The sequence below is a fragment of the Pan paniscus genome, chromosome 3 (assembly GCF_029289425.2).
Source record: "Pan paniscus chromosome 3, NHGRI_mPanPan1-v2.0_pri, whole genome shotgun sequence".
Classification (NCBI taxonomy): Eukaryota; Metazoa; Chordata; class Mammalia; order Primates; family Hominidae; genus Pan; species Pan paniscus.
Window position 1 is genome coordinate 64,555,394 of NC_073252.2, and position 22,323 is coordinate 64,577,716.

The 22,323-nt window shown below is 31.7% G+C and overlaps 1 protein-coding gene across 8 annotated transcripts in view; it reads left to right on the forward strand.

Moving 5' to 3' along the window:
* Nucleotides 1-19,074, forward strand: part of EPHA5 (EPH receptor A5) — a 352,110-nt gene extending 333,036 nt beyond the window's left edge. For 7 of the 8 annotated variants that reach the window (XM_034958727.4, XM_034958729.4, XM_034958728.4 and 4 more), the window contains 3 exons: nucleotides 2,222-2,415; nucleotides 6,229-6,384; nucleotides 14,426-19,074. In XM_034958727.4, coding sequence (XP_034814618.2) covers nucleotides 2,222-2,415; nucleotides 6,229-6,384; nucleotides 14,426-14,531 — 456 coding nt within the window. In that variant the 3' untranslated portion in view covers nucleotides 14,532-19,074. Of the gene's footprint in view, nucleotides 1-2,221; nucleotides 2,416-6,228; nucleotides 7,797-14,425 lie in introns of those variants that run through there. The other variant, XM_034958731.3, reaches the window with a different exon arrangement.
* The last annotated feature ends 3,249 nt before the right edge of the window (nucleotides 19,075-22,323 follow it).

Below are 22,323 nucleotides of genomic sequence, written 5' to 3' on the forward strand. Positions count from 1 at the left end.
TATTACATGACTTAAGCCATTTATATTAGGATGCTTTATTTTGATACCTATATGCTGTTAAAAGGAATAAAAACTGTCCTTATCAGCCATGGAAAATCTTATAATCAGCAAACAAATAAATAAACTTCTATCGATCTATGCGTACAAATGATAATTTTTAAAAATATTTCTTTATTTGATCATTAGTGAGAATAAATATTTTTTCAAGGCTTGTTTAGCATTGTTATTTCTTTCTTAAATTATTGGCTAGTATGTTTCTCATGTATCTGTTGTTTTATTATTTTATTTCTCAATATGTATAAATTTTAATAAGTTACGTTAATTATATGTTATAATTACTGAAAACATTTTCTCCTGGAGTTTGCCTTATAATTACTATATTGTTTTTGAGGTAAATTAACTAAGATAGTAGGCTGCTCTTAGGACTTTTGCTCAATTATTGAAGTTATCTGACCATTTAATTTTGGAGTCCTTGAGTACTTTTTATTTCTCTGCTTGCACTTAACTTTTGGTATTTCTAAGAATCTTTATTATATGCTTTTCCAGGGGGGATATAAACTACATCAGCTGTGGCCAAGTGCTGATGACCCTTACCTTTATATTATCAGTCCAGCTATCTCCTATGCACTAGCCAGATTCCTGCAAATTGCCATCTGGGTGTTCTCTACTCACTTCAAATAAAAGAAGTCCCAAATTATATCTGACAACATTTTCTCCCCTCAGAAATGTGCTTGCCTAAAGTTAACAGAAATTACCATCCAATGTGATAGGCTCGAATTTGCTTGGTTTTAACTACTTTAAAAGTACCGTTTAATCTTCTTTCCATCTGCCCCTGCACTGGGTCAGGTGCCATTTTATTTATCATAAGGAGAATGCTTTCTTTCCAATGCTTAAAAATTGTCTTTGAAAAAAAATAAGTTTATGGAGGTAGAAGGGTAGAATGTGGCTATCAGAGGCCAGGAAGGGGAAGGGGAAGGGAGGAGGGGGAGATGCTGGTTAAGGGATACGAAATTACAGCGATGTAGAAGGAATGAATTCTTGTGTTCTGCAGCACTGTGGGGTTAATATGCTTACCAATAACTTCTTGTATATTTTCAACAAGCTAGTAGAGAGGATTTTGAATATTCACAACACAGGTAATAAATGTTTGAGGTAATAGGCATGCTCATTGCCCTGATTTGATCATTATATATTTTATACCTGTGTTGAAAGATCATTCTGTATTCCATAAATATGTACAATTATTATGTGCCAGCAGAAAAAGAAAAAAAAATTAAAATTATCTTTGTAAATTTCCTATGCTAATCATTTTTTCCATTTATCAAATCAATTCTGAATTCTTTGTGGAAAAGTGTAATTAAGACTAATTGTTAAAAAATATGCAAAATAAGATATTGAGAAATATGTTCATTAATATTTGTTTTAGTATCACTCAAATATTTGAATTTTAATAATAAAATAAACCTGTATTGCTGTGTTTGGTAGCATAAACAAATTTCTTCTTAAGTTAGGTATTTTGATATGGGCAGCAACATTACAAATGGTTTTGATAAAATGACCGCACAATTAGGCTGATACTCATATGTGTGGTTACATTTAAAATCAAGGATATTTAGAATTCTTGTGCTACTAGACAGTCATTCCAGATTCCTGACAGAAATCAGCAGATGATAATAAACAGTCAGACCTTGACATTATTAAATGATACATGAGACAGTTATGCTAATTTAGCCTTTGACTTATCCATCATTTACCATCCAAAAGTCTCTTTTGAAGTAAAATTGCAGTTCTATTACTTTAAAAATGTGGCTGTGCACGTATTTTTTCATTAAAAAGACATTAACTTTTCAGAAAAATCACTAGAAAATTTAATCTCTATTTGATTCTGGAGTGCAAGGATAAATAAAACATGAACTGTATATTTTATGTCAATTAATTTTACAAATCACCCTTCACCAAGATTTTAAGAAAAAATGATTACCATTTATTTTATTTATAATACGTGAAGAAAGCCTATCTTTTTATATTATGATAGTATATTTATTTTATGTTGTATTTTGCAGCAAATGGAAATAGCCGTGGATTTTAAAGACAGTAATGCTAGTTGTTATTGCAAGAGTAAGGATAAGAAAGGGTAAAAGTTGGACAGTGGGACATTTTTAAAGATATTCTATACTAAATTTGTGATGTTGGGGTGCTGGTTCTGTTTTGCTTTATACAGGTGATTAAAGCAGTAGAGGAAGGCTATCGTCTGCCAAGCCCCATGGATTGTCCTGCTGCTCTCTATCAGTTAATGCTGGATTGCTGGCAGAAAGACCGAAATAGCAGGCCCAAGTTTGATGAAATAGTCAACATGTTGGACAAGCTGATACGTAACCCAAGTAGTCTGAAGACGCTGGTTAATGCATCCTGCAGGTACAAGGCCAGATCGAGTGATTTTCCAGAATGTAGCTAATTCAGATTGACGTCACAAATATTTTATCAATTAAATCATTCTTGTATAGACATTAATCTGTGAATCTATATGACACTAATTTATTTGGATGTAGTTTTTGCATGCTACTCTCTTACAATGAATGAAATATGTGACTAAATGATACTTAAAATCACCTATACCTAATCTAATAGTGTGACATGCCAGGTTTCAGAAAAATGAACTATACCCACATTCAGGTAGCATAAAAAAAATTAAATGTGTGTATTTTCACGCATTTTGGAGGATAGGTGAGGAGGAGGAATATAAGATTATAACATAAGAAAAAGCCAGTTAAGCACTGATGCATTTTAAACCAGAGATATCTAGCAATAATTACTCTTTGATTTATTTAGAATACATTTTAGTATTCATATTTTAGAAACATTGACAATTTTAAGGACCCTTTTGCTCTTATCCAGTTGCACACAGATTTTTGGTTATTTAGCATGTAGTTTGAATGAGATTTAAAACTGATAAATGAGTAATCTTGTGGAGAAAATTTGTGGGAGTAAATGAGCATACTTTTTACTTTTCTGAATAGCACATGAATGCATTTAAATAATGTTTCATATTTGTAAAGCATGCCTTTCTGTTTTTCTGAAAAACAGAATTATCTTCTCAAAAAATAAATCAGTTTGATTCTGCACTAGAAAATTTACCAGATTGTTATTTTCACTATGTTTGAGGCAGTTGTCTATTTTTACAAGAAAGTGTTATGTTAATAACTAAATTGGCTGCCTATTAGCATGGACTAAATGAGAAACAATTTGTTAATAAAGTTGCGAAAGTTCTATGATTCTGACATAACATTTGTTTACTAGATGGAAAGTCATTTTAAATACAAATGAGGAATGAATCTTCAAACTCTGTTCAAGCATCATTAACTTCCTGTGGTAGCAAATGGAGAACGTGTCTTCTTAGCAATTATTCCTTATGTTGTTCCCTAAATATCTGCTTTTAAATTGCTTATTGTCATGTAAAATATTAAGACTTTCTCTTATCTACTTATTTGAATTATATTACATTGTCACAAATGGACGTACAAAAGGAGTAAAAAAAAATTATGTTCTAAATTATATTAATTTATATAGGCATCATTATTATAGCTTGAGAGCATTTAAAAATTTCTAAATAATTTTCTTATTTCATTGTATGCAGTATATAGGATTCAGCTTTCTAGGTTTCGTTTAAACAAATTTTGCTTTAAGACCGACTGTACCACTCACTACCTTTCCTTTATTCAGTCATCTGCATATCCTGACTCTAGAAATTGTTAGTTCCTGGTCCATTGTCTCGCCCTTTCTCCATCCCTACCTATGTCACAAGAGTTGATGACTTCAATAACCATGTAGATGATATTCCAGTATCTCTAAATATCTTGAATTTTTCTCCTTCAATGATTTTATTCTCAAATCTACCTTGTGCTTTCCTTTCCATGCTTATATTCTAGACCTTGCTATTATCAAAATTGCAATTCTTTCATAACTTCAACTTCAAGATCTTACTCTCCAACTGTTTCTTTCTGCAATTCTCTTTCTCACAATTCATGCCTAATGGCTAAAAATCACTATAACATATTCATTTATTCATCCAACATCTATTCACCTTTATACTCTGGGTCATGCTGTGGGCTAGGTGCTGAGGATACAGCATTAAGCAAATAGACCTAAGTATTTGCCTTTACGAAGCCAATGCACTGTTGGGAGAGAGACACTGAACAAAATAAAAATTTCAAAACCAATTGTGTGTTTGGTTTTGGAGTGGGGAGTGAGGGTTGAATTCAAGATGAATACTAGAAGGTTAGATTGTACAGGCGAGACATGATGATATCTTGAAATAAGGTGGTATTAATATTGAATGGGAGAGAAGTGGTCGGCTGTACAATATATTGGAAGTTGAATAGATGGTATGCACAATGATACGTTTTGAGAAAAATGAGGACAGGGAAGAGGTGGACTGTTGCATCATACTATATAATGGGCAGAACTTCAAGAGCACACGGATGTGGAGATGAGGAGTGTGGTCTTGGACCTGGGGCCGTATTTCTCTGAGAAATATGGAGGTACAAAATAGGCATATGGATATAGAAGAATCTTAGTCTGGAAACAAAAATTTTTAAAAAGTAGATACTTTTTAAAGATATGAAAATGAGTAAAATTGTCTATAGTGGAGTTATAGCCTAAATAGAAAAATATAGGGCCAAGTCCTGGCTCCCTTAGAGTTTTAAAGTCAGGAAAAAAAAAAAAAAAGAAAAAAAAAAGACTAGCAGGCAAAGGAGATTGAGGAGAATCCAGCACACACACACACACACACACAGACACACACTCTCACACGCACACGCACACAATTGTGATTTAAACAATGTTCAGACAGAGTAGGATTTCAAGAGTAAGGTGGGAGGTGGTAGTGGTGTTGGTTGAATGTTTCCAAGAGGCCAGTCATTTTGTAGTTTGAAAAGTGCTCACAGATTTTGGCAAAAGAGAGATCATTGACCATCTCAACTAGAGTAATTTTTATAAAATTGGTTTTGAAGAAACTATACTGAAGGGTAAATGGAATGTGAGAAAGTAGAGAGAACCTGAGTAGAGAGAAAGGTATTTGTGTCCTTTTTCTTATAGTTGCAATTTACTTAAGTAAATTTCACATGTAAATTATGTAAATTTACATGATGGGCATGTAAATTATGTAAATTTACATGATGGGCATGTAAATTATTTTTAATATTTAGTTTCCTTTTGCCATTTTTTTCTGATTATTCCCTTATGATACATTTCTAAAAGTCATCATCATCATCATTATATCATTATTATTATTGTCCAAAGAATATGAATGTAGTGTCATTAAAAGTGTCTATTGATTTAGTTGATTCTATTAAGTTTTGTTTTGTATTTGGGGTTACATTTTGTTTTTCATGATCTACCACTCCTAGGTGAATTAAGAAACACTCTATGTAAAAGTGTAAAATAAAGAATAAATAGTTTCTTAACTTCCAGATAAATTTACTTAAATGAGCATAAGTTCCTCTAGGAAGTCGACAAGTTCCTCTAGGAAAAATCGATTGGCTTTGCACAAATTATCCCACATAGCTGTAGTGGGTAGCATTTTTCTTACCTTCATAAACAAAGAGTAGTATATCTAAATCACTACATGACAAATTTTAGTAGACTGATTTTTAGAGAAATATTATGTTTACAGCAAAATTGAGTGGAAGGTGCAGAGATCTCCCACGTACTCCTTACTCTACACATATGTAGCCTTCCCCCACCCCATTACCAGCATCAACCACCAGAATGACACATTTATTACCATTGATGAACCTGTATTTCTATCAGCCACGGCCCATAGTTTACATTAGAGTTCACTGTTGGTGTTGTACATTTTACAGATTTAGACAAATGTGTCCACCATTATACTATTATACAGAGAGATTTTATTGTCCTAAAAATTCTCTGTGTTCATCTGTTAGTACTCAATAAAATTTTTAGCTATTGTTTTGTTTTACATAAAGTTTACTTATTAGTAAGTCCTCATGTTAAGACCTCATTAATTATGGATAAAATAATCTCAGTAGACTGATTTTGTGTTCTCCTGTATTTTAAATTATTTTCTTCCATATTAACATTTGCATATTTTTCCTCTATAAATATACTTACAGACTCAAAGATCCATTGAATATGAGTTAACATTATAGTAAACTTTGTTATAAAAGAATTAAATTGTTACTTTTAATATTTATGTTTTATGTGTTTTAGAGTATCTAATTTATTGGCAGAACATAGCCCACTAGGATCTGGGGCCTACAGATCAGTAGGTGAATGGCTAGAGGCAATCAAGATGGGCCGGTATACAGAGATTTTCATGGAAAATGGATACAGTTCAATGGACGCTGTGGCTCAGGTGACCTTGGAGTGAGTAACTTTTCTGATAATTTTTACATAATTGCTGGGGCAAGAAAAATTGTTCAAAAACCAATCTGGATGAGGTAAGGGAAATCAGTTAACCTTTGCGGATGTGTGGCAGCTCTCAAAGAAGCCTCATCATCTTTAGCCTGTATTGTTAACAACTGCATGGTTAATGCTACATGTGGCCAGTATCTTTGCTTCTTTGCTTCAAACAAATAACATTGGCATACTTGAATAATTGGAATAACAGCTCCTTGGCAAAATACTGGTGTTTTGTGTTGTGGAAAAGATGTTTTCTTGACAAGTTTTTTTATACTGGTATCTATGTTATATGAATGTAAATACAAAACAAAATAAACTGTAAGCACAATTGGCGTGGCTAGTCCTACATAAGGACCAAACATATTTGTACATTTTGGCTCTCTACGGTGAATATCAAGGTAACAGCAGCTTAAACAAAGCTTCCCTGGCAGGATCTCATTTAATTTCTAAATGGTGCACCTTACATTCTTTCAATCTGAGGATGTATCAGATCCCGCCTCTGATTTGTTATTTGGTACAATCTCAGTGGAACCATTTGTGCCCTTTTCTGTTTGCATGTTTAAGATAAAATTTATCAAACATTATTAAATAAAAATCACCAGAGTTAAATATTAAGTTCTTTAAGGTTGTAAGTTGTTTGTATTTTATTATATACTCTGTACATGTGGTTGTTTTAGCCTAATTGTTATTTGTGAAAATTAACTGTCTTTATGGTGGTTCCATCTAGATTACATGAACATTAATGTTTTAACCTGTGAATAAAATGATAACTTACTTCAAATGACCTGCCAATTCAAAGGTTAAAATATCGTAAGGTTTAGAAAATGGTAGAATATTCTGAAGCACTAAACCATAGTTGTTATTTCATTTCTACACGTGATATGAACATTGAGCAGTTCTTGCTCACCCATCTCTATTATTCTGACATTCTTTGATTCATTGAATTCACTGCTCCTCCCCACAGAAGGTAACAGGGTACCACCATTTATCACCAATTAATGTCACATTCTCAGCATTCTCTTCCTTCATACCGATAACTAAAAGGACCTGAAACCAACCACTCAGCTTGCTTTCTAAATTTACTGAATCTCATTCTCACGGTCCACCAGATCATATCTACTTGATGACACATATGCTTTGTCCATTATTTCTTTGGACACTCAAGGAACCCATTTGTGCTATATTTAAACTGGTATACTGAAAAATTTACTGATAATTTAAAACTATTTTTACATGATTGCTATTTAATTTTTCAGTAAAAATGGTCATTTTAATTTATTAAAGTCATTTGTCATTTTATATTAAAATGATATTGTAGGTATTTCTTCTACCCAATGTCAGATTACTTGTAAATATATAATAAAATTATTTGCATTAAACAATGTCTCTTTTGTTATTAAAATAGCACATTTTCTGTATATAGTTACATCTACTACATTTTTGCTTCTTCCTTCAAAAAATAGTTATAATTACAAATTATAGTTTTTGCATTAGCTACTTGTGTTTTACTTATATCTTTGGGGTCCCAAAATACTATAAATATGTTGAATATTTTAGCATTATAGTTTCACATTTTTCTTATTCCTTTTTTTTCTATTTCTTTCCTATCTGCTCCTCTATCCCCAAATGCTCTTCAGTTTTTGTTTTCTTTCAAGCCCTAATAACCTCTTATGTCTTCTCATTATGATTCTTCTCCAGCTTATGGCCTCTTGCTGTATTGCCTTTATTCAAACATTTGTCTTTTAATTCATTTACTCTGACCAGAAGAGTAAAGTTACATTGGGAGACTTACCAGCATTTTCCCATTCAGAAAGTATTGGTCTGTCTATGGTAACTGCTCCAAATTCCTGGGGGTCATAATCATTAATACATTTCTTACCAGGAATTGGGCCAGCAGATCATAACTCCAAGAAAGCTGGTTTTTGGGGCAAGTCCAGGCCCTTTAAATTTAACTACATGCCACTTTGTTTTCTGTGCTTTTGACTATATTTTTTTCAACTGTAAGAACATTTATCAAAACATTATGTTAAGTAACTCAAGTAATCAGTTGCTTGGTCAAAAAAATTTTTTTTAAAGTTCATCTGTTCATTTTGCCTACTCTTCTTCCAAAAAAAAAAAAAGTCAGTCATTGCTAAGGACTAATGGCAAAGGAGACGGGATTATCAGCAAAAGAAATAGGCCAGCTCTCAAAATACCTTGATACTGATTTTTCACGCATATTCTTTACCCCATACCTAAGTATTAATTTTATGAAGGCTGTATAATAAAGTAATAAAATATAATTCTTAGAGTTATTGTCAGAAGATAATAGAAGCTGAGAATGGAAGAATACATTCATAACTGTTGTAAATACTTAGGAAAAATGTGAAAATCAATTCATATAAAGCGAATAGTCCAACTGCCATATTTAAAAACTACATTGTAATTTGTGGCATCAAATTTGTTTTCATAGTGGGTTTAGAAAAAAAGAATAAATATGCAATTTTTAGAACGACATATTTTGGTTAAAAATCTCCATCACAAAGGTTTAACTTCGCTTGTATATGGATTGTTGCCAGTACGTGCATGTATAGCTAAATATTGAAAGGTAATGAAGAACTTAGAGGTCTTAGAGTCAAAGCATATTCATGAAAGTGGCTTTCAATCTTCGATGTGTTTGTCTGCTACTGTTTGTGCCTAAACCTTTCTATTCTGTGTTCAGTATTTATATGAAAACAATTGTGGCAGTAATGGTGCAAACTATCTCATCTTGTATAAGTGCAGTGGGTTACTGTCAACAGGGATAATTGTGAGCTTGAGGTGAGTTGAAAATTGAATCCAAACATTTCAGTTAAGGACAGAATCACAGCTACTTTTTAAACTTCTTTTCATATCAGTACTGTCAACCTTTGGTTATTCAGAAAATGAGCAAAATCCAATAAATTTAAATATTATACGAATTGTGTGTCAGCTGAAGAGGTTCCTGTTGTCATCAGTTACTGGAATAGAATCTTAAACTAATAAAATTAAAGTTTTCAAAATCCAGAGGCAAAATCTTTACAGATTAATTCAAATAGATTTATTAACTTATCAATAAGTCATTATGCATGATTTATTATACCCTTAAAGTACACATAGGAGTACCTACAGTCCTCAGTGTTCTAGCCCTGACAACGTCTCATCCATTGAGAACCATTAACAGACCATGGTTAAATCTCTTCTTGCCAAAAGTAATACATTTATCCTGTACAATGTCTATATCATTGATTGTTAGGGTTCTGCAAAGTTAACAAAAAAAATGACAAACATACAACTGCATGATAAAACTCTGACAAAAGCAATAAATATTGAAGTTTGGGGAATATTCATTAATCTGTCTTCTCCCTTCTCCTATCCAGCCAATGTTGGTTGGGGCTAAGTACCAGTGATACGGCTAAAAGGTGTGTAAAGTAGAAGGCAGAAGAATGAGCAAGAGAATGAATCATCTGTAGATAGATTAATTTAAGCCTGAATAATTAAGAGTTGGTTCCAACATCAACTATATACTTTTTATTACTCTATTTTCATTCTGCCATTTTAGCATCATTAATATCAGTGTTTTTCCATTGTTTAATATTATTGAATAATGTTTGAAAAAATACTGAAATGTAAACCCAACAATGACAGTTCATAACATTTGAAGCTTTTCTAAAAGTAATCGATTTTGTCAACAAAATCCAAACTATGTTTATGTAACAATGCTAGTCTCGTCATGTTTAGATTCATAGGCCTATATCAAAATATAATTCGTTATCACTAGAATTGACCTTCGGTATTACTTAAGATTATACATAATCATGATAAAATTTGTGTCATACTTATAATGGGAACACACTTAAGACATTATGTAGCTATAAAATTTTCTACTTAGAAAAATGAAATTAAAAAATGTATACCTTGCACCATTTCCAAATTATTTTTCAAAAATTATTGTACATAGGGCAGCAATATCATTCTTATATTTTATTTTCATCAAATTTATGTAATTACTGCTAAGATGACCATTTAATATGTGGTTTAGGTAGTAAAATGGGAGTTATTGGAAATAAGAAATGTGAGACTAAACTACTTAGAAGAAAATACCTTAAAATATTTAGTAATATTTGAACAGTTATTTAACCTTTACTATAAACGTTTTCTAATACTGTGTTAATTCTCATCTGTAGTGTTATTAAAAAATATTAAGATGCATTTCAAAAGAAACTACTTAGTTGCTGAGAACAATTTTAACTTGCATAACTCATCTTATTTATCCATGTTTTCACTGAAAATCACATTGTATAAAGGTACATGTACGTTGCATGCATTATTATAGTTATCCTATCTTCTAAATCTCTTCACCTTAATTTGACAGTTTTTGAAATGATAGGTCAGATTTAAAGAAAAACAACAGAATTTCATGGGAGAAAACATCATTTATGGCAGTATGTAAAATTCAGTGTTTTGTTTCTGTAATTCCATTTCTCCGCTGGGGAGATGGGGTTTAGGATGAGATGGAAAGGCAAGTGAGAAGTAAAAGGAAGAGGAGAAAGATAATTTCACTGGTGTGCCCTTTGACATTCATCTCAAGGGATAATCAGATAATAAATTGTTCTTGACATAAAATTTTATCCCTAGTTCACTGTTAAAATTCAAACAGATTTAACTTAAAATCTGTTAAGTATGAAATGTTCTGACAAAGTACAGATTTCATTTTTCAATAAACTCAAACAATACCCACATTTATTAATCAAATAAAATTCCTCACAATTCTTTAGTATGATATAGTTATCATGAAAAATTTAAACTACCGAAACATTGAGGGAGCTAGAGTCTTTCTTGTTCTCAAGTCATATCCAGAAGATTAAATTATATTTTTTATCTAATATAAGAAGACAGTAGAAATAAAAATAAGTTATTAGTGATTTGATATCCTTTAGACAAAACCAAAATTTGGAATATGGAACCCATACATGCTTCAAATTTAAGTTTTGTGATTGTATAAATTCCATGTTTGAAAGAGAACTTATAAATTCTTTCAAGGCATTCAAAATAAACAATAATGGTTATTTTCAAAGGCTCATTCCTAATAATTCCTAATAATTAACATAGCAATCATGAATTATGCAATTTAAGCATATATATTATTACAACCATATTTCCCAATCTGGATTCATCAGTATTTCTTATGGGTTTATAAAACATATGATAAAACACATGTTTTAAAACTTTGTTTCTAGTTCTAATTAAATTATCCAGCAGAGACAGTTTTCGGTTTAGGAAAAAATTTTCATCCTTTTTCTCTTGGCTGTGATCCAGTTTGCTAGTGAACACCCATGAATACGCACATCTACATAATTCTTTATAATTAATAATTTACATGTGGAAACATGAGAATATTAGTGCATAACAGAAACTACTATGGTCAGATTTGGTGACCATAGCCTCAGGCAAAGTATGTGTTTCATTCCCTTCATTAGACATTTTCTTTTAGAATTTTGGATATTTTAAATTACATTTACAGGGTTCTCATTTTATAGATGAATAAATTACTGCATATAATTTGAAGTGCTTTACTTAAAATCATCTCTTAGAATAATGATAAATTAAAAGTATAGACTTGGTTGTCAGGTACCTGATATTAGCCCTAACTTGGTTACCCATTTGGCTGTGTTTCATAGCTAAGTAATTCAAGTTATCTAAGCCTTTGTTTCCTCATCCGTAAAAGGAAATTTAAAAATCTGTATCATAGGGTTATTGATATTTCTAGCATACAGGACGTATGTCTATTAAATGTCACCAATTTATATGTGTCTAAATTGGTGTGTAAATATGTTTATAAAGTGTCACCAATTTATATGTGTGAATATATATATATATATATATATATATATAAAATCTCAATGATTCTCAACCAGGAGAGATTTTGTCACTAAGGAGAAATTGACAATGACAATTTATCTTGTAAAAATGAAGGGCTGGTGGTGCTGCAGTGCTTCTGGTATATAGTGGGCAGAGGCCAAGGATGCAGCCGAATATTCTACAATGCATAAGACAGCACCTCTACAACAAAGAATTATCCAGCCAAAGAATTATCCAGCCTATAACGTTAACAGGTTCAAGGCTGAGAAACTCTGGTTTAATTAAAAAGAGACAAGATTAAACTCATGTCTCTTATATTCCTCGTTTGGTCTGTAATTAGCTAGGTTGTAGTCTATTCCATTATTAATAATAATGATTTTGTTTCAAAGCTAATTTTACTTATTTTAAGTTTCCCTGAGGATTGTCTTCCATGCCATCTCTACGGCTATTATTATTTTTATTTATTTATTTTATTTTATTTATTTATTTTTTTTTTTTGAGACGGAGTCTCGCTCTGTCGCCCAGGCTGGAGTGCAGTGGCGCGATCTCGGCTCACTGCAAGCTCCGCCTCCCGGGTTCACGCCATTCTCCTGCCTCAGCCTCCCGAGTAGCTGGGACTACAGGCGCCCGCCACCACGCCTGGCTAATTTTTTGTATTTTTAGTAGAGACGGGGTTTCACCGTGTTAGCCAGGATGGTCTCGATCTCCTGACCTCGTGATCCGCCCGCCTTGGCCTCCCAAAGTGCTGGGATTACAGGCGTGAGCCACCGCGCCCGGCCGGCTATTATTATTTTTATATTCCAATCTGGTACCTTTTAGTTGTAACAATTTTTAAGCTTACTGTTTAATATTCACATTCTAAAAAACAAATATGTTTCTATCACAAATATCAATAGCATTTTTTTGGGGGGTAGCTGCTTGCCATTTCCTAAAACTGTCATAACAAATCAAGAAACCATAAAGGGAGAAGAAAACTAAAATATTATTTTGGAAAAAAAATTTCCAATACGAATATACACAGAGCCTTAGCATCCTTTAATTTCTATTCTCTGATAATTAAGAGTTTCTTTGAATTCAAAGAACAATTAAAACTATTCAGTTTCTACCTGTGATTATTCTAATGTCTAATGTCATTAATTCAATAGAACTCTAAGAAAATCTTGAATTAAAACACACACTGAATGGAAAAAGATTCCACTTTTCACATAATGTGTTCAATAAGGTAATTACCTTGAGAAATCTAACATGGCAAACATCTTTGTCATTTAGGATTTTGAATTGTTTATGTTTATTTTTTCCTATAATTAATGCTTATCATTTGCCAAACATATCTGACAAATACATACTTTAGGGGAATAGCATTCCTAAACATCCTGTAAAAGAACGTTGAAAAACCATGGCCACTTGTCTTGAGCTCCATAATATGTTGTTAGTTTAGAAATCTAAATATTCGTAATTTTATTTTGAATAATAAGCATGTTGAAAAAAATGCACAGAAGTATCTTGATTGAAAAGTGTTCTGAAAGCATGTAATCTTCAGCATGCTCTAAGTGCCAGTAGAGCTTGGATGTTATTTGATTAAAAAAAAAATTCTGGTACTTTCAGTATAAAGAAAAAAAAAAGTAAAACATTGTTATAAAAGCAATGTAGTGGTGATTATCTCCTAAAGATATCTGTTATATAAAATTACTGTATAGAATGAGTCATTTTATGACTTTCGTTTTCAACTGCTTAGCTATAAAATATTAAAAGTCTATTTTAAGCTTCTTTTAGCAAAAAAAAAGTGCTTATGAATATTGTAAATCTGCAGTTTCAAAACTTTTCAATGAAATTGTACCTGTTAACTCTTTATTGGTAATAATGTGCAAATTTGTTTTATCACCACTTGGCACCACTAAAATAGTGATGTCCACAAATGAGAGCAAATATGTATTATATAATTCCTCATTATAAATATTTTTTGACTACTAACAGATTTTGGAGGTGTAATTTTAGAGCCTAACCTTTAAAAACTAGACTCTGTATGTCTAAATTAGGACTGTAATCTAACTAGTGTCTGCACTATGTTTGCCCCTTTGCCAACATGAAATATTGAGGTGTGCTACAAATTGAATCAATACATCCAATGTGTGCTTTCTTCATGCAGGGATTTGAGACGGCTTGGAGTGACTCTTGTTGGTCACCAGAAGAAGATCATGAACAGCCTTCAAGAAATGAAGGTGCAGCTGGTAAACGGAATGGTGCCATTGTAACTTCATGTAAATGTCGCTTCTTCAAGTGAATGATTCTGCACTTTGTAAACAGCACTGAGATTTATTTTAACAAAAAAAGGGGGAAAAGGGAAACAGTGATTTCTAAACCTTAGAAAACGTTTGCCTCAGCCACAGAATTTGTAATCATGGTTTTACTGAAGTATCCAGTTCTTAGTCCTTAGTCTTCATTTTTCATGAAGCAAACATATCTTGCATTAAAAGGGACATGAGGTTAGACATCATCTTAAGTTACAACAACAGAATCCTTCCCACTACTTCTACAAAATTTTGTACATGAAATATATAATTATATAGCACTTTTATAGACCGAATTAAGGCAACCCCTTTCAAAACTTCCAGGGATCTACTTGAAAGGAAATGTTTTATAGCCATTTGTGAGCTAACAAAAGCTACAGTTTACTGAAGTTTACTTCAAGTCTTAATTGTCTACAAAAGTGTATTGAAGAGCAATATGATTAGATTATTTCTTAATAGATATCTTCTTTTGTAATTTTAAAATGCTGTTACACAGCGTTAAGTTATAGAAACTAGTGTATAAACATGTTGCTTGATCAAGAAAAAGTACAATACAGGGTGTATATTTATTTTTTGTGTTATAAAATTTACTTTTAGTTGCTCTTCTAGAGATTATTAGGTAATAAATGTGTATATACTGTATAATTTGCAATATACCCAGGAACTGATTTAAGATGGAATTGTGTGTGTGTTTGCTTGCACATGTGTGTGTTACCATTCTGCTTGCATTTCTAATAGTGTTTCAATTTTAGCAACATAGGAGCAAGTGTTTCAGAATGTAATATGAATAGGAGAAATAGGGAAGCAGTGAAACAAAATTTAACACAAGCTTGTGTCTCTTTTCCTCTCATGTGTCCAAAAGCTAATCTCTTTATTCACTAAAAGGAAATGTGTATAAGACTAAATCCCCTTTGGCTTTTTAAAAACATTTTGTGATATCAGTGACAATGCAGTTCTTCTAGCCATTAATCTTGTACCCCTGTAAGAAATTTCATCTTTCTGAGTCCTGAAAAGTATCTTGTCAAGCAAAGTTGACACCGAAGGGCACATTTTCAGCAGGATGTAGAAGGATTTAACTGTGCAGGCTTCTGTTAATGTTGTTAAATCCAGGCACATAGCACGAAGCATCACCCTTAAGTGTTAATCCTTTGTAACCATTCCCATTTTGACTCAGTTCTAGAAATTTTGACTCTAAGGCAGCAATGGAATTATGACAAATATATATATATATACATACACACACACACAAATATATATATATGCTTCTTTCCCTTCAGAATTTTATTTCAATAATTGATAAGTTTTATTTTTAATGGATGTTTATTCATTTGTTAATTTCAGTTTATATTCAGTTACATGGCTTTGAGTTTATTTTATTGAACCAATCCAAGGTATTATGTAATTAGGCTTATTAAGGAATATAACATATCTTCTATGTATGCTGTATATACCACACATGATGAAGACTTATATTTGTCATACAAATTATGCAGTGTATTAGAAATTGTCCAAAACTGAGCTCCTGAGATAACCAACATTTTTGTATTATTACACTTTATAAAAATTATGGAATGTCATGTGATTATTCAAAAAGCAGAGCATTTAAATAAAATACAGCCTACTCATGATTATCAATGTTAATAGTACAGTAGATCAGAGAAGCCTGGATTAATGAAATTTATCAGAAATATAGCCACGTTATATTAATGGTATTCTTTTTTCCAAGCACTTGTTTTATTTGAATGTTAGCACATATAAGAATAAACTTTTGGGAAATAACTACTTCCTATTCTGCCCACCCTTTACTTAAGCAGTAAAGTATCTCTTTTCTAAAGAACCAGGAAACATCAAAATAACCACAACAAAAATCTAAACAGTTTTTAAATAATACATTCAGTTCTCATAATAATAAGGGCTATGGTCCACACAAACTGTGCTGCAAACATATAATCTATTAGTTTAGTGAAATTTCCAGAGATGTGAATTTAATATTTTCTTGATAAAATCATAAAAAAGCATCACCATTATTAAAGATGCATTTGTTCATTTCAATAAACAGAAATTAATGAAACAAATTACTTTTGTACAAAATAAATGATGATTATGTGGCACTTTATTGAATTTTATAGAAATATTCAAATCTAAGTGATAAAGTAACAATTGAGAAACTTCAGAATGAAAGCCTTATTGATTCAGAAGGAAAATTACCATATGCTTTAGGGCTGATGAACTTGCCACAATTGCTTAGACATAACAAAGATATTTTCTACATTGTTTTCCAACTTTATATGCTGAAAGATAATTAGGAGGTCCGGGTGGAGTGTATCTAAATGACTAGAATTTTAAGTTGCAATATAGATTTTCTCTTTTTAACAAAGGAAGAATATAAATTAATTTGGATCAAATTTATTTGCCTTCTTTGCAATCTTGGTGATCATTTTGGAAAGTAAATTGGAAGGAAAGTTAAATAGCCACATAGTTTTCTTTTGCATCTCAATTTGGTTGAGAATTTCTAAGGAAGGTTAATATGACTTTAGAATGAATAAAGAGACTGTCAAACAACAAGTACTCTCCCTAAAAAAGAGGAAAGAATGCCTTTCTAAAATATTTGTTTCCTATTGTATGTCACCAATTGGAAAATGCCAATCTCATCTGCAAGTGTGAGAAATGGAACAAGGAGAGGAGGCAACTCTAGTAAAATGTAGTGAGGCCATAATCCAAGGCAAAGTTTAACAAATCTTGATTGTGTAATTTCTTATTCTGTTGATTCATTTTGTCACCCACCAGACTACCAAAAATAAAGCACAGACATGACAATTTTAGTATATACAACAGATTTGGCAAATAATACATAATCTTATTGTAATTGCCAGTAGCAATATCTTAAGGGGCATGACTCTTTCACAGTATTGGACTTTGAAAAATTGGTACAGGGAGTAATTTTCAACAGACTGATACTTGAAGTCACTCAATTACTACTTTGACCTATCATAATTTGTTTCTAATCTTGTCATTTGCTCTTATATACTATTAATATAACCAGTTGCTCTTTTCATAATGTACTATTTCTATGTAAAGATGTAAAGATTTTGATTTTCCTATGTTTTAAAATTGCAATGTGCATGATCTTTTATTTCTTGTGTTTCAATTACCAAGTCAGTATTCTAAGGTTGTAAGATTACTGTAAAAATTATATTCCAATATTTTATCTAAACTTAAGTGTGGCCAGCATTATTGGTTTCAGAGTTGCCTAAACAACACAGAATATCCTTAATTCAGTTTGTAAAAGAGTTTTGACCAGTGTAAAAAAGTGAAGACACAGTTTCATGTTTCAAGTTTAAAATGGAAAGTTAATATCATTTGAGCACTTATGTGTTTGCATGTCTTCTACTTAATCTGTATGTGAAAGTAAAATATTTTTAACACCATTATTTATGCCATGTAAAGTGGGTTCTCAGAAGCACAAGCACAGATATTTACCTTCTGAAGACATTTTTGGCTATAAAAGTGCATTGGATGACAAACACTATTTGAGTCAGGTGTTAGAAATTTATTAGATGTATTATATTACATAGTAGAATAAGGTCCCTTTCTCATTTTGTTTTTCCTAAAAATAAGAAAAAAAAGAAGATAAGTGTGATAGTAAACTGTCTTTGCTAATGTCCTGCCAGATGTTTAACTTCAAAGTAAGCAAAAAGTAGGTACAATATGATGATGATCCTGATGATGATGATGATGATGATGAAGAATAAATGGAATCAAAATGCTAGCTTTATTTGACATTAATAAGTAAAATAAGTCATCATTTTTTCAACTCTGTAGCACAGCTGTTTACATTGAATAATTTTCTCTATTGTGCTGTTAATTATATAGTAATGTATCAAAAGAGAAATAGGAACTTTATTTTCATTTCTTATTAATTTATGAAGAAATCTTTTCACACATAAATGGTTGAATGTTCTTGTTCAGAATGACCACATAATCATTGCTTAGAAGAAGACACCAATTCTTTTAAAAGAAAAAAAGTCTGTTTATAATAATCAGAATCAAATGTTGTTTGTTTCTTCTAAACGTTAATGGAGAAAATTGAAGGTGGTAAAATGTCATGTTTATTCAGGCTGGAAACTGTATTCACAGTAGAAGTTTCAGTGGTCAACATATCTATGACTCTTTAGGTTGCTGTAGTTTTACCGTCATTTTTTTAAAAGTGTGTAGTTACATTTATAAGAGCCTGAGAATACTTAGACTCAGTCATTTGTTAGTATTTTTACCAAAATCTCTTAGTTTCAGACATGTCAGAAGCAGCTATATAGCATATCTTATTCTATGATATACATCAGGCTATCTCAAATTCCTGTCTCACAGTTAATTCAAAGAAGGATTAGGATTTCTGTATTTTTTCTCATTTGAATCTTTATGTGCATTTGGTTTGTGTACATGCTTTTTGTAGTGTAAGATATGAAATTTTATATTTTTTCAGAAAATAAAAACCCTTTGAATACAGTTACATCTGATTGTCATGCTTGACCCTCTCCGGAAAATTTAAACTTATAGCCTTTGTGTAATGTTTTCAGTTACTTCTAATAACAATGTTTCAACTTCTTATGCTAAATATTTTACAGGCCATCAGCTCCCATTTTCTTCTAAAACAGATTCATGAGCCTGCATTTAAATAATTTTTGCATATGGAGATTAACACTAAAATTGTAGCACAGGTGCATTACTGTGTCAAAATCTAATTAGAAGTTGATTTGTGACAGTGTAATATATTATTTGGAAAAAACAGAAAACTATGCACATTATCTGGAAAAAAAAAAAAGACTTTTATTGATCAGCATCAGCCCAAGACTATCTCCTCTCCATACATGTGCTTACGGCATAGAGCGGAAGAGTTGCATTGTCACAGGAAAAGGTGTCATTTAGTACAAACACCTCCGCCTTTTTCTGTAAGTATTGTGTCATATTGGTCTCTTTTTGTAAAAAGCATAGCAAACAATGCACTGTATTCAAGGAAATAAATTATATTTCTAGTTGTTTGCATTTATGTCACAATATGTAACATCACCATGCCTATGGGAATAATCCACAACTCCTTTTCATATGTATCATATGTATAAAATAACAACTACAAATGATATTATTTAATATTTTAGTATATATTTTATGTAAATAATTCTGAGTTCTTTGTCACTAGGTAGACTATTATTTTTGCTCTGCTTTTCTTCAGAAGTAAAGATTATATGACCAGGTAAAAAGGATGAAGTGGTAGTGAAAACGTTAGCATTTAATGAGAATACACCATTCGGTATTCTAATTTTCCAGTTTTACCTTTTGGTTACATATTATTGACTCCATTTTAATGATGAAGAAAAAACAGCGTAAAGCTGTCCAAAACTTGTCCAAGGCCTGACTGCTCTTCAAAGGCTGATGAAATCCACATTTATTTGAGAGTAAACCTATGAACTTCCCATCACACAATTCTGATTCCACACTGTTGCCCATGCTATTGAGATAACAGTATCATTTATTCCAACATTCTGGCTTAATTGACACAAGGACTGAGAGTCATCAGGAAACAATGAATTGCACTTTTACAACAAGCAAAGTGTGAACATTGGGTAGAAACCAGGGTCTGACTGAATCCACCTCTAACATGCTCAGCTTTTGGAATAAGCCAAACTTTGGTAATCAAAAATAGTTTTCCTTATTTGTTATTCTGCCACTGAGTAGCAACATGATCTAATTCAGGATGTTTTTGTAATATAGGTCATCGTGTCTGAAACTACAAGCTCAGGAAGTTGCAAATAATATTTGTTGGTTATTTTCAGCTATAATATCTGAATTTCACTTATAGAACATTGACGTCTACAAGAGATTAGCTACCAAATTGCTGCTACATCCAACATAAAATAAATAAGTTTGTATTTATGAAAATCCACAGTAGCTATTTAAATCAGGCAGAGTTGTACATAAAATATTAAAGGTAATTTTACTTTAATTTTGCAGGTTAAAAAATAAGTCAGATGAAGCTGGCAGAAATGCTGATATATGGATAAATATTTTTACACAGCAAGAGTTATTTGCTCTTAAATTTTTTCTTTTAAAAATATTGATTATGAAAAATATTAAGATGTGTGATGTGATGATTATTTTCAATTTGACATTTCCAAGTGATCTTATATTTCCAGAAAGTAGAAATTAGTTAAGAATCTTATACAATTTTGTGATATTGAATTTTTAAACAAAAAGAAAAATTTCTCTATTAGCATTTTTATTATGATAATAAAATTCAACAACAAATCTCATGTTAAAGTTGACTCTCTAAAATGAGTAATGAAAAAAAGACTTTTTAAAATTAAACACTGTTTATATGTGGCAGGTTTCTTCATGAGATAAAATACACTCACCATGAGTAAACCATTTTAAATAGCGTAACTTATTAATTCAAAGAGATTTTGCAGGTGTTCAGACTTTGGTCTAGGCTTCTTTCCTCAATTAGATGACAAGTAGAAATTTGGCTGTGTTTTTCCAAAAAAATCATGGTTTCTTATACTGCTCCTAACAAAAAAAATATTCTTCAGGCTCTACAGGAACATGAATCTAGCATATACTTGACTTCTGGGGAGGCCTCAGGAAGCTCAGCCATAGCGGAAGGCGAAGGGAAAGCAAGCAGGACTTACATGACAGGAGCAGAAGCAAGGCTGTGGGTGGGCGGGGGGGTGCCACACAATTTTAAACAACCAGATCTCAGGAGAACTTAATACCATGAGGGCAGCACCAAATGGGGATGGTGTTAAACCATGAGAAATCACCCCCATGATCTAATCACCTCCAACCAGGCTCTACCTCCAGCATTGGGGATTACATTTCAACATGAGATTTTGGTGGGGCCACATATCCAAACGATATCCCCACCTAAACAGAGCTCTAAATATTTATCTAGAAATGCATTTTATAATTTATTGATAAATTTAAATATCAGCCAGGAGATTATGATTTTAATTTTTTTTTACTTTCCCTTCTTTCTAAAATATGTACTTTAATATTATTTCTGTGGTTCATAGTATTCATTGGCATGATAAATGTCTCAAACCATGCTGATAAGAAACCTTTATCATGAGTAACAAGCATTTTCATCCATTTATTTAAGTCATATAATCAATCAATCAATTTTTAAAACTCACACTCAAAAAAGAGTAAGTCGATAACTTTGACGAAAAGCACCAGGTTTCTTTATTCAGCAATGCAAATATGATCTCAACACAGGTACAGCCAGTACGAGCTATTAATACTTTCAAGTTCACAGTATGAGATAATCTATCCATTAGGAGAACATGATCTCTTTGCTAGAAATGAGAAGTTAAGTTTCAGTTCCGATGTGGTTTACATGTTCTAAATTCATTGAAGAGTATCTGTTTTAGGAGGTATATATGAAAGATCCTTCTTAGACCCTAGCCTCTAAGTGAAGGTCAGAGACCTTCTATCTACCTTAAGGTGTCAAGAAATGATATCGTTTTTTGGACTCTTTGTTCTCTGGAATTGCACATAATGTCCACCTATTGCTATATTTGCTGATATACACAAATCTACTTCTGGGCTTGATTTATATATCTTCCTCAGATTGTCTTCTTACATATTTTTTTGTCACACTACTTTCTAAGAAAAAAAAGAATATATTATTTTAAATTAATATGAGAAGGTAAAATGGAAGAAGGCATGCCATTATCTTTTCTTTCTTCACCAGTGAGTCCATTTA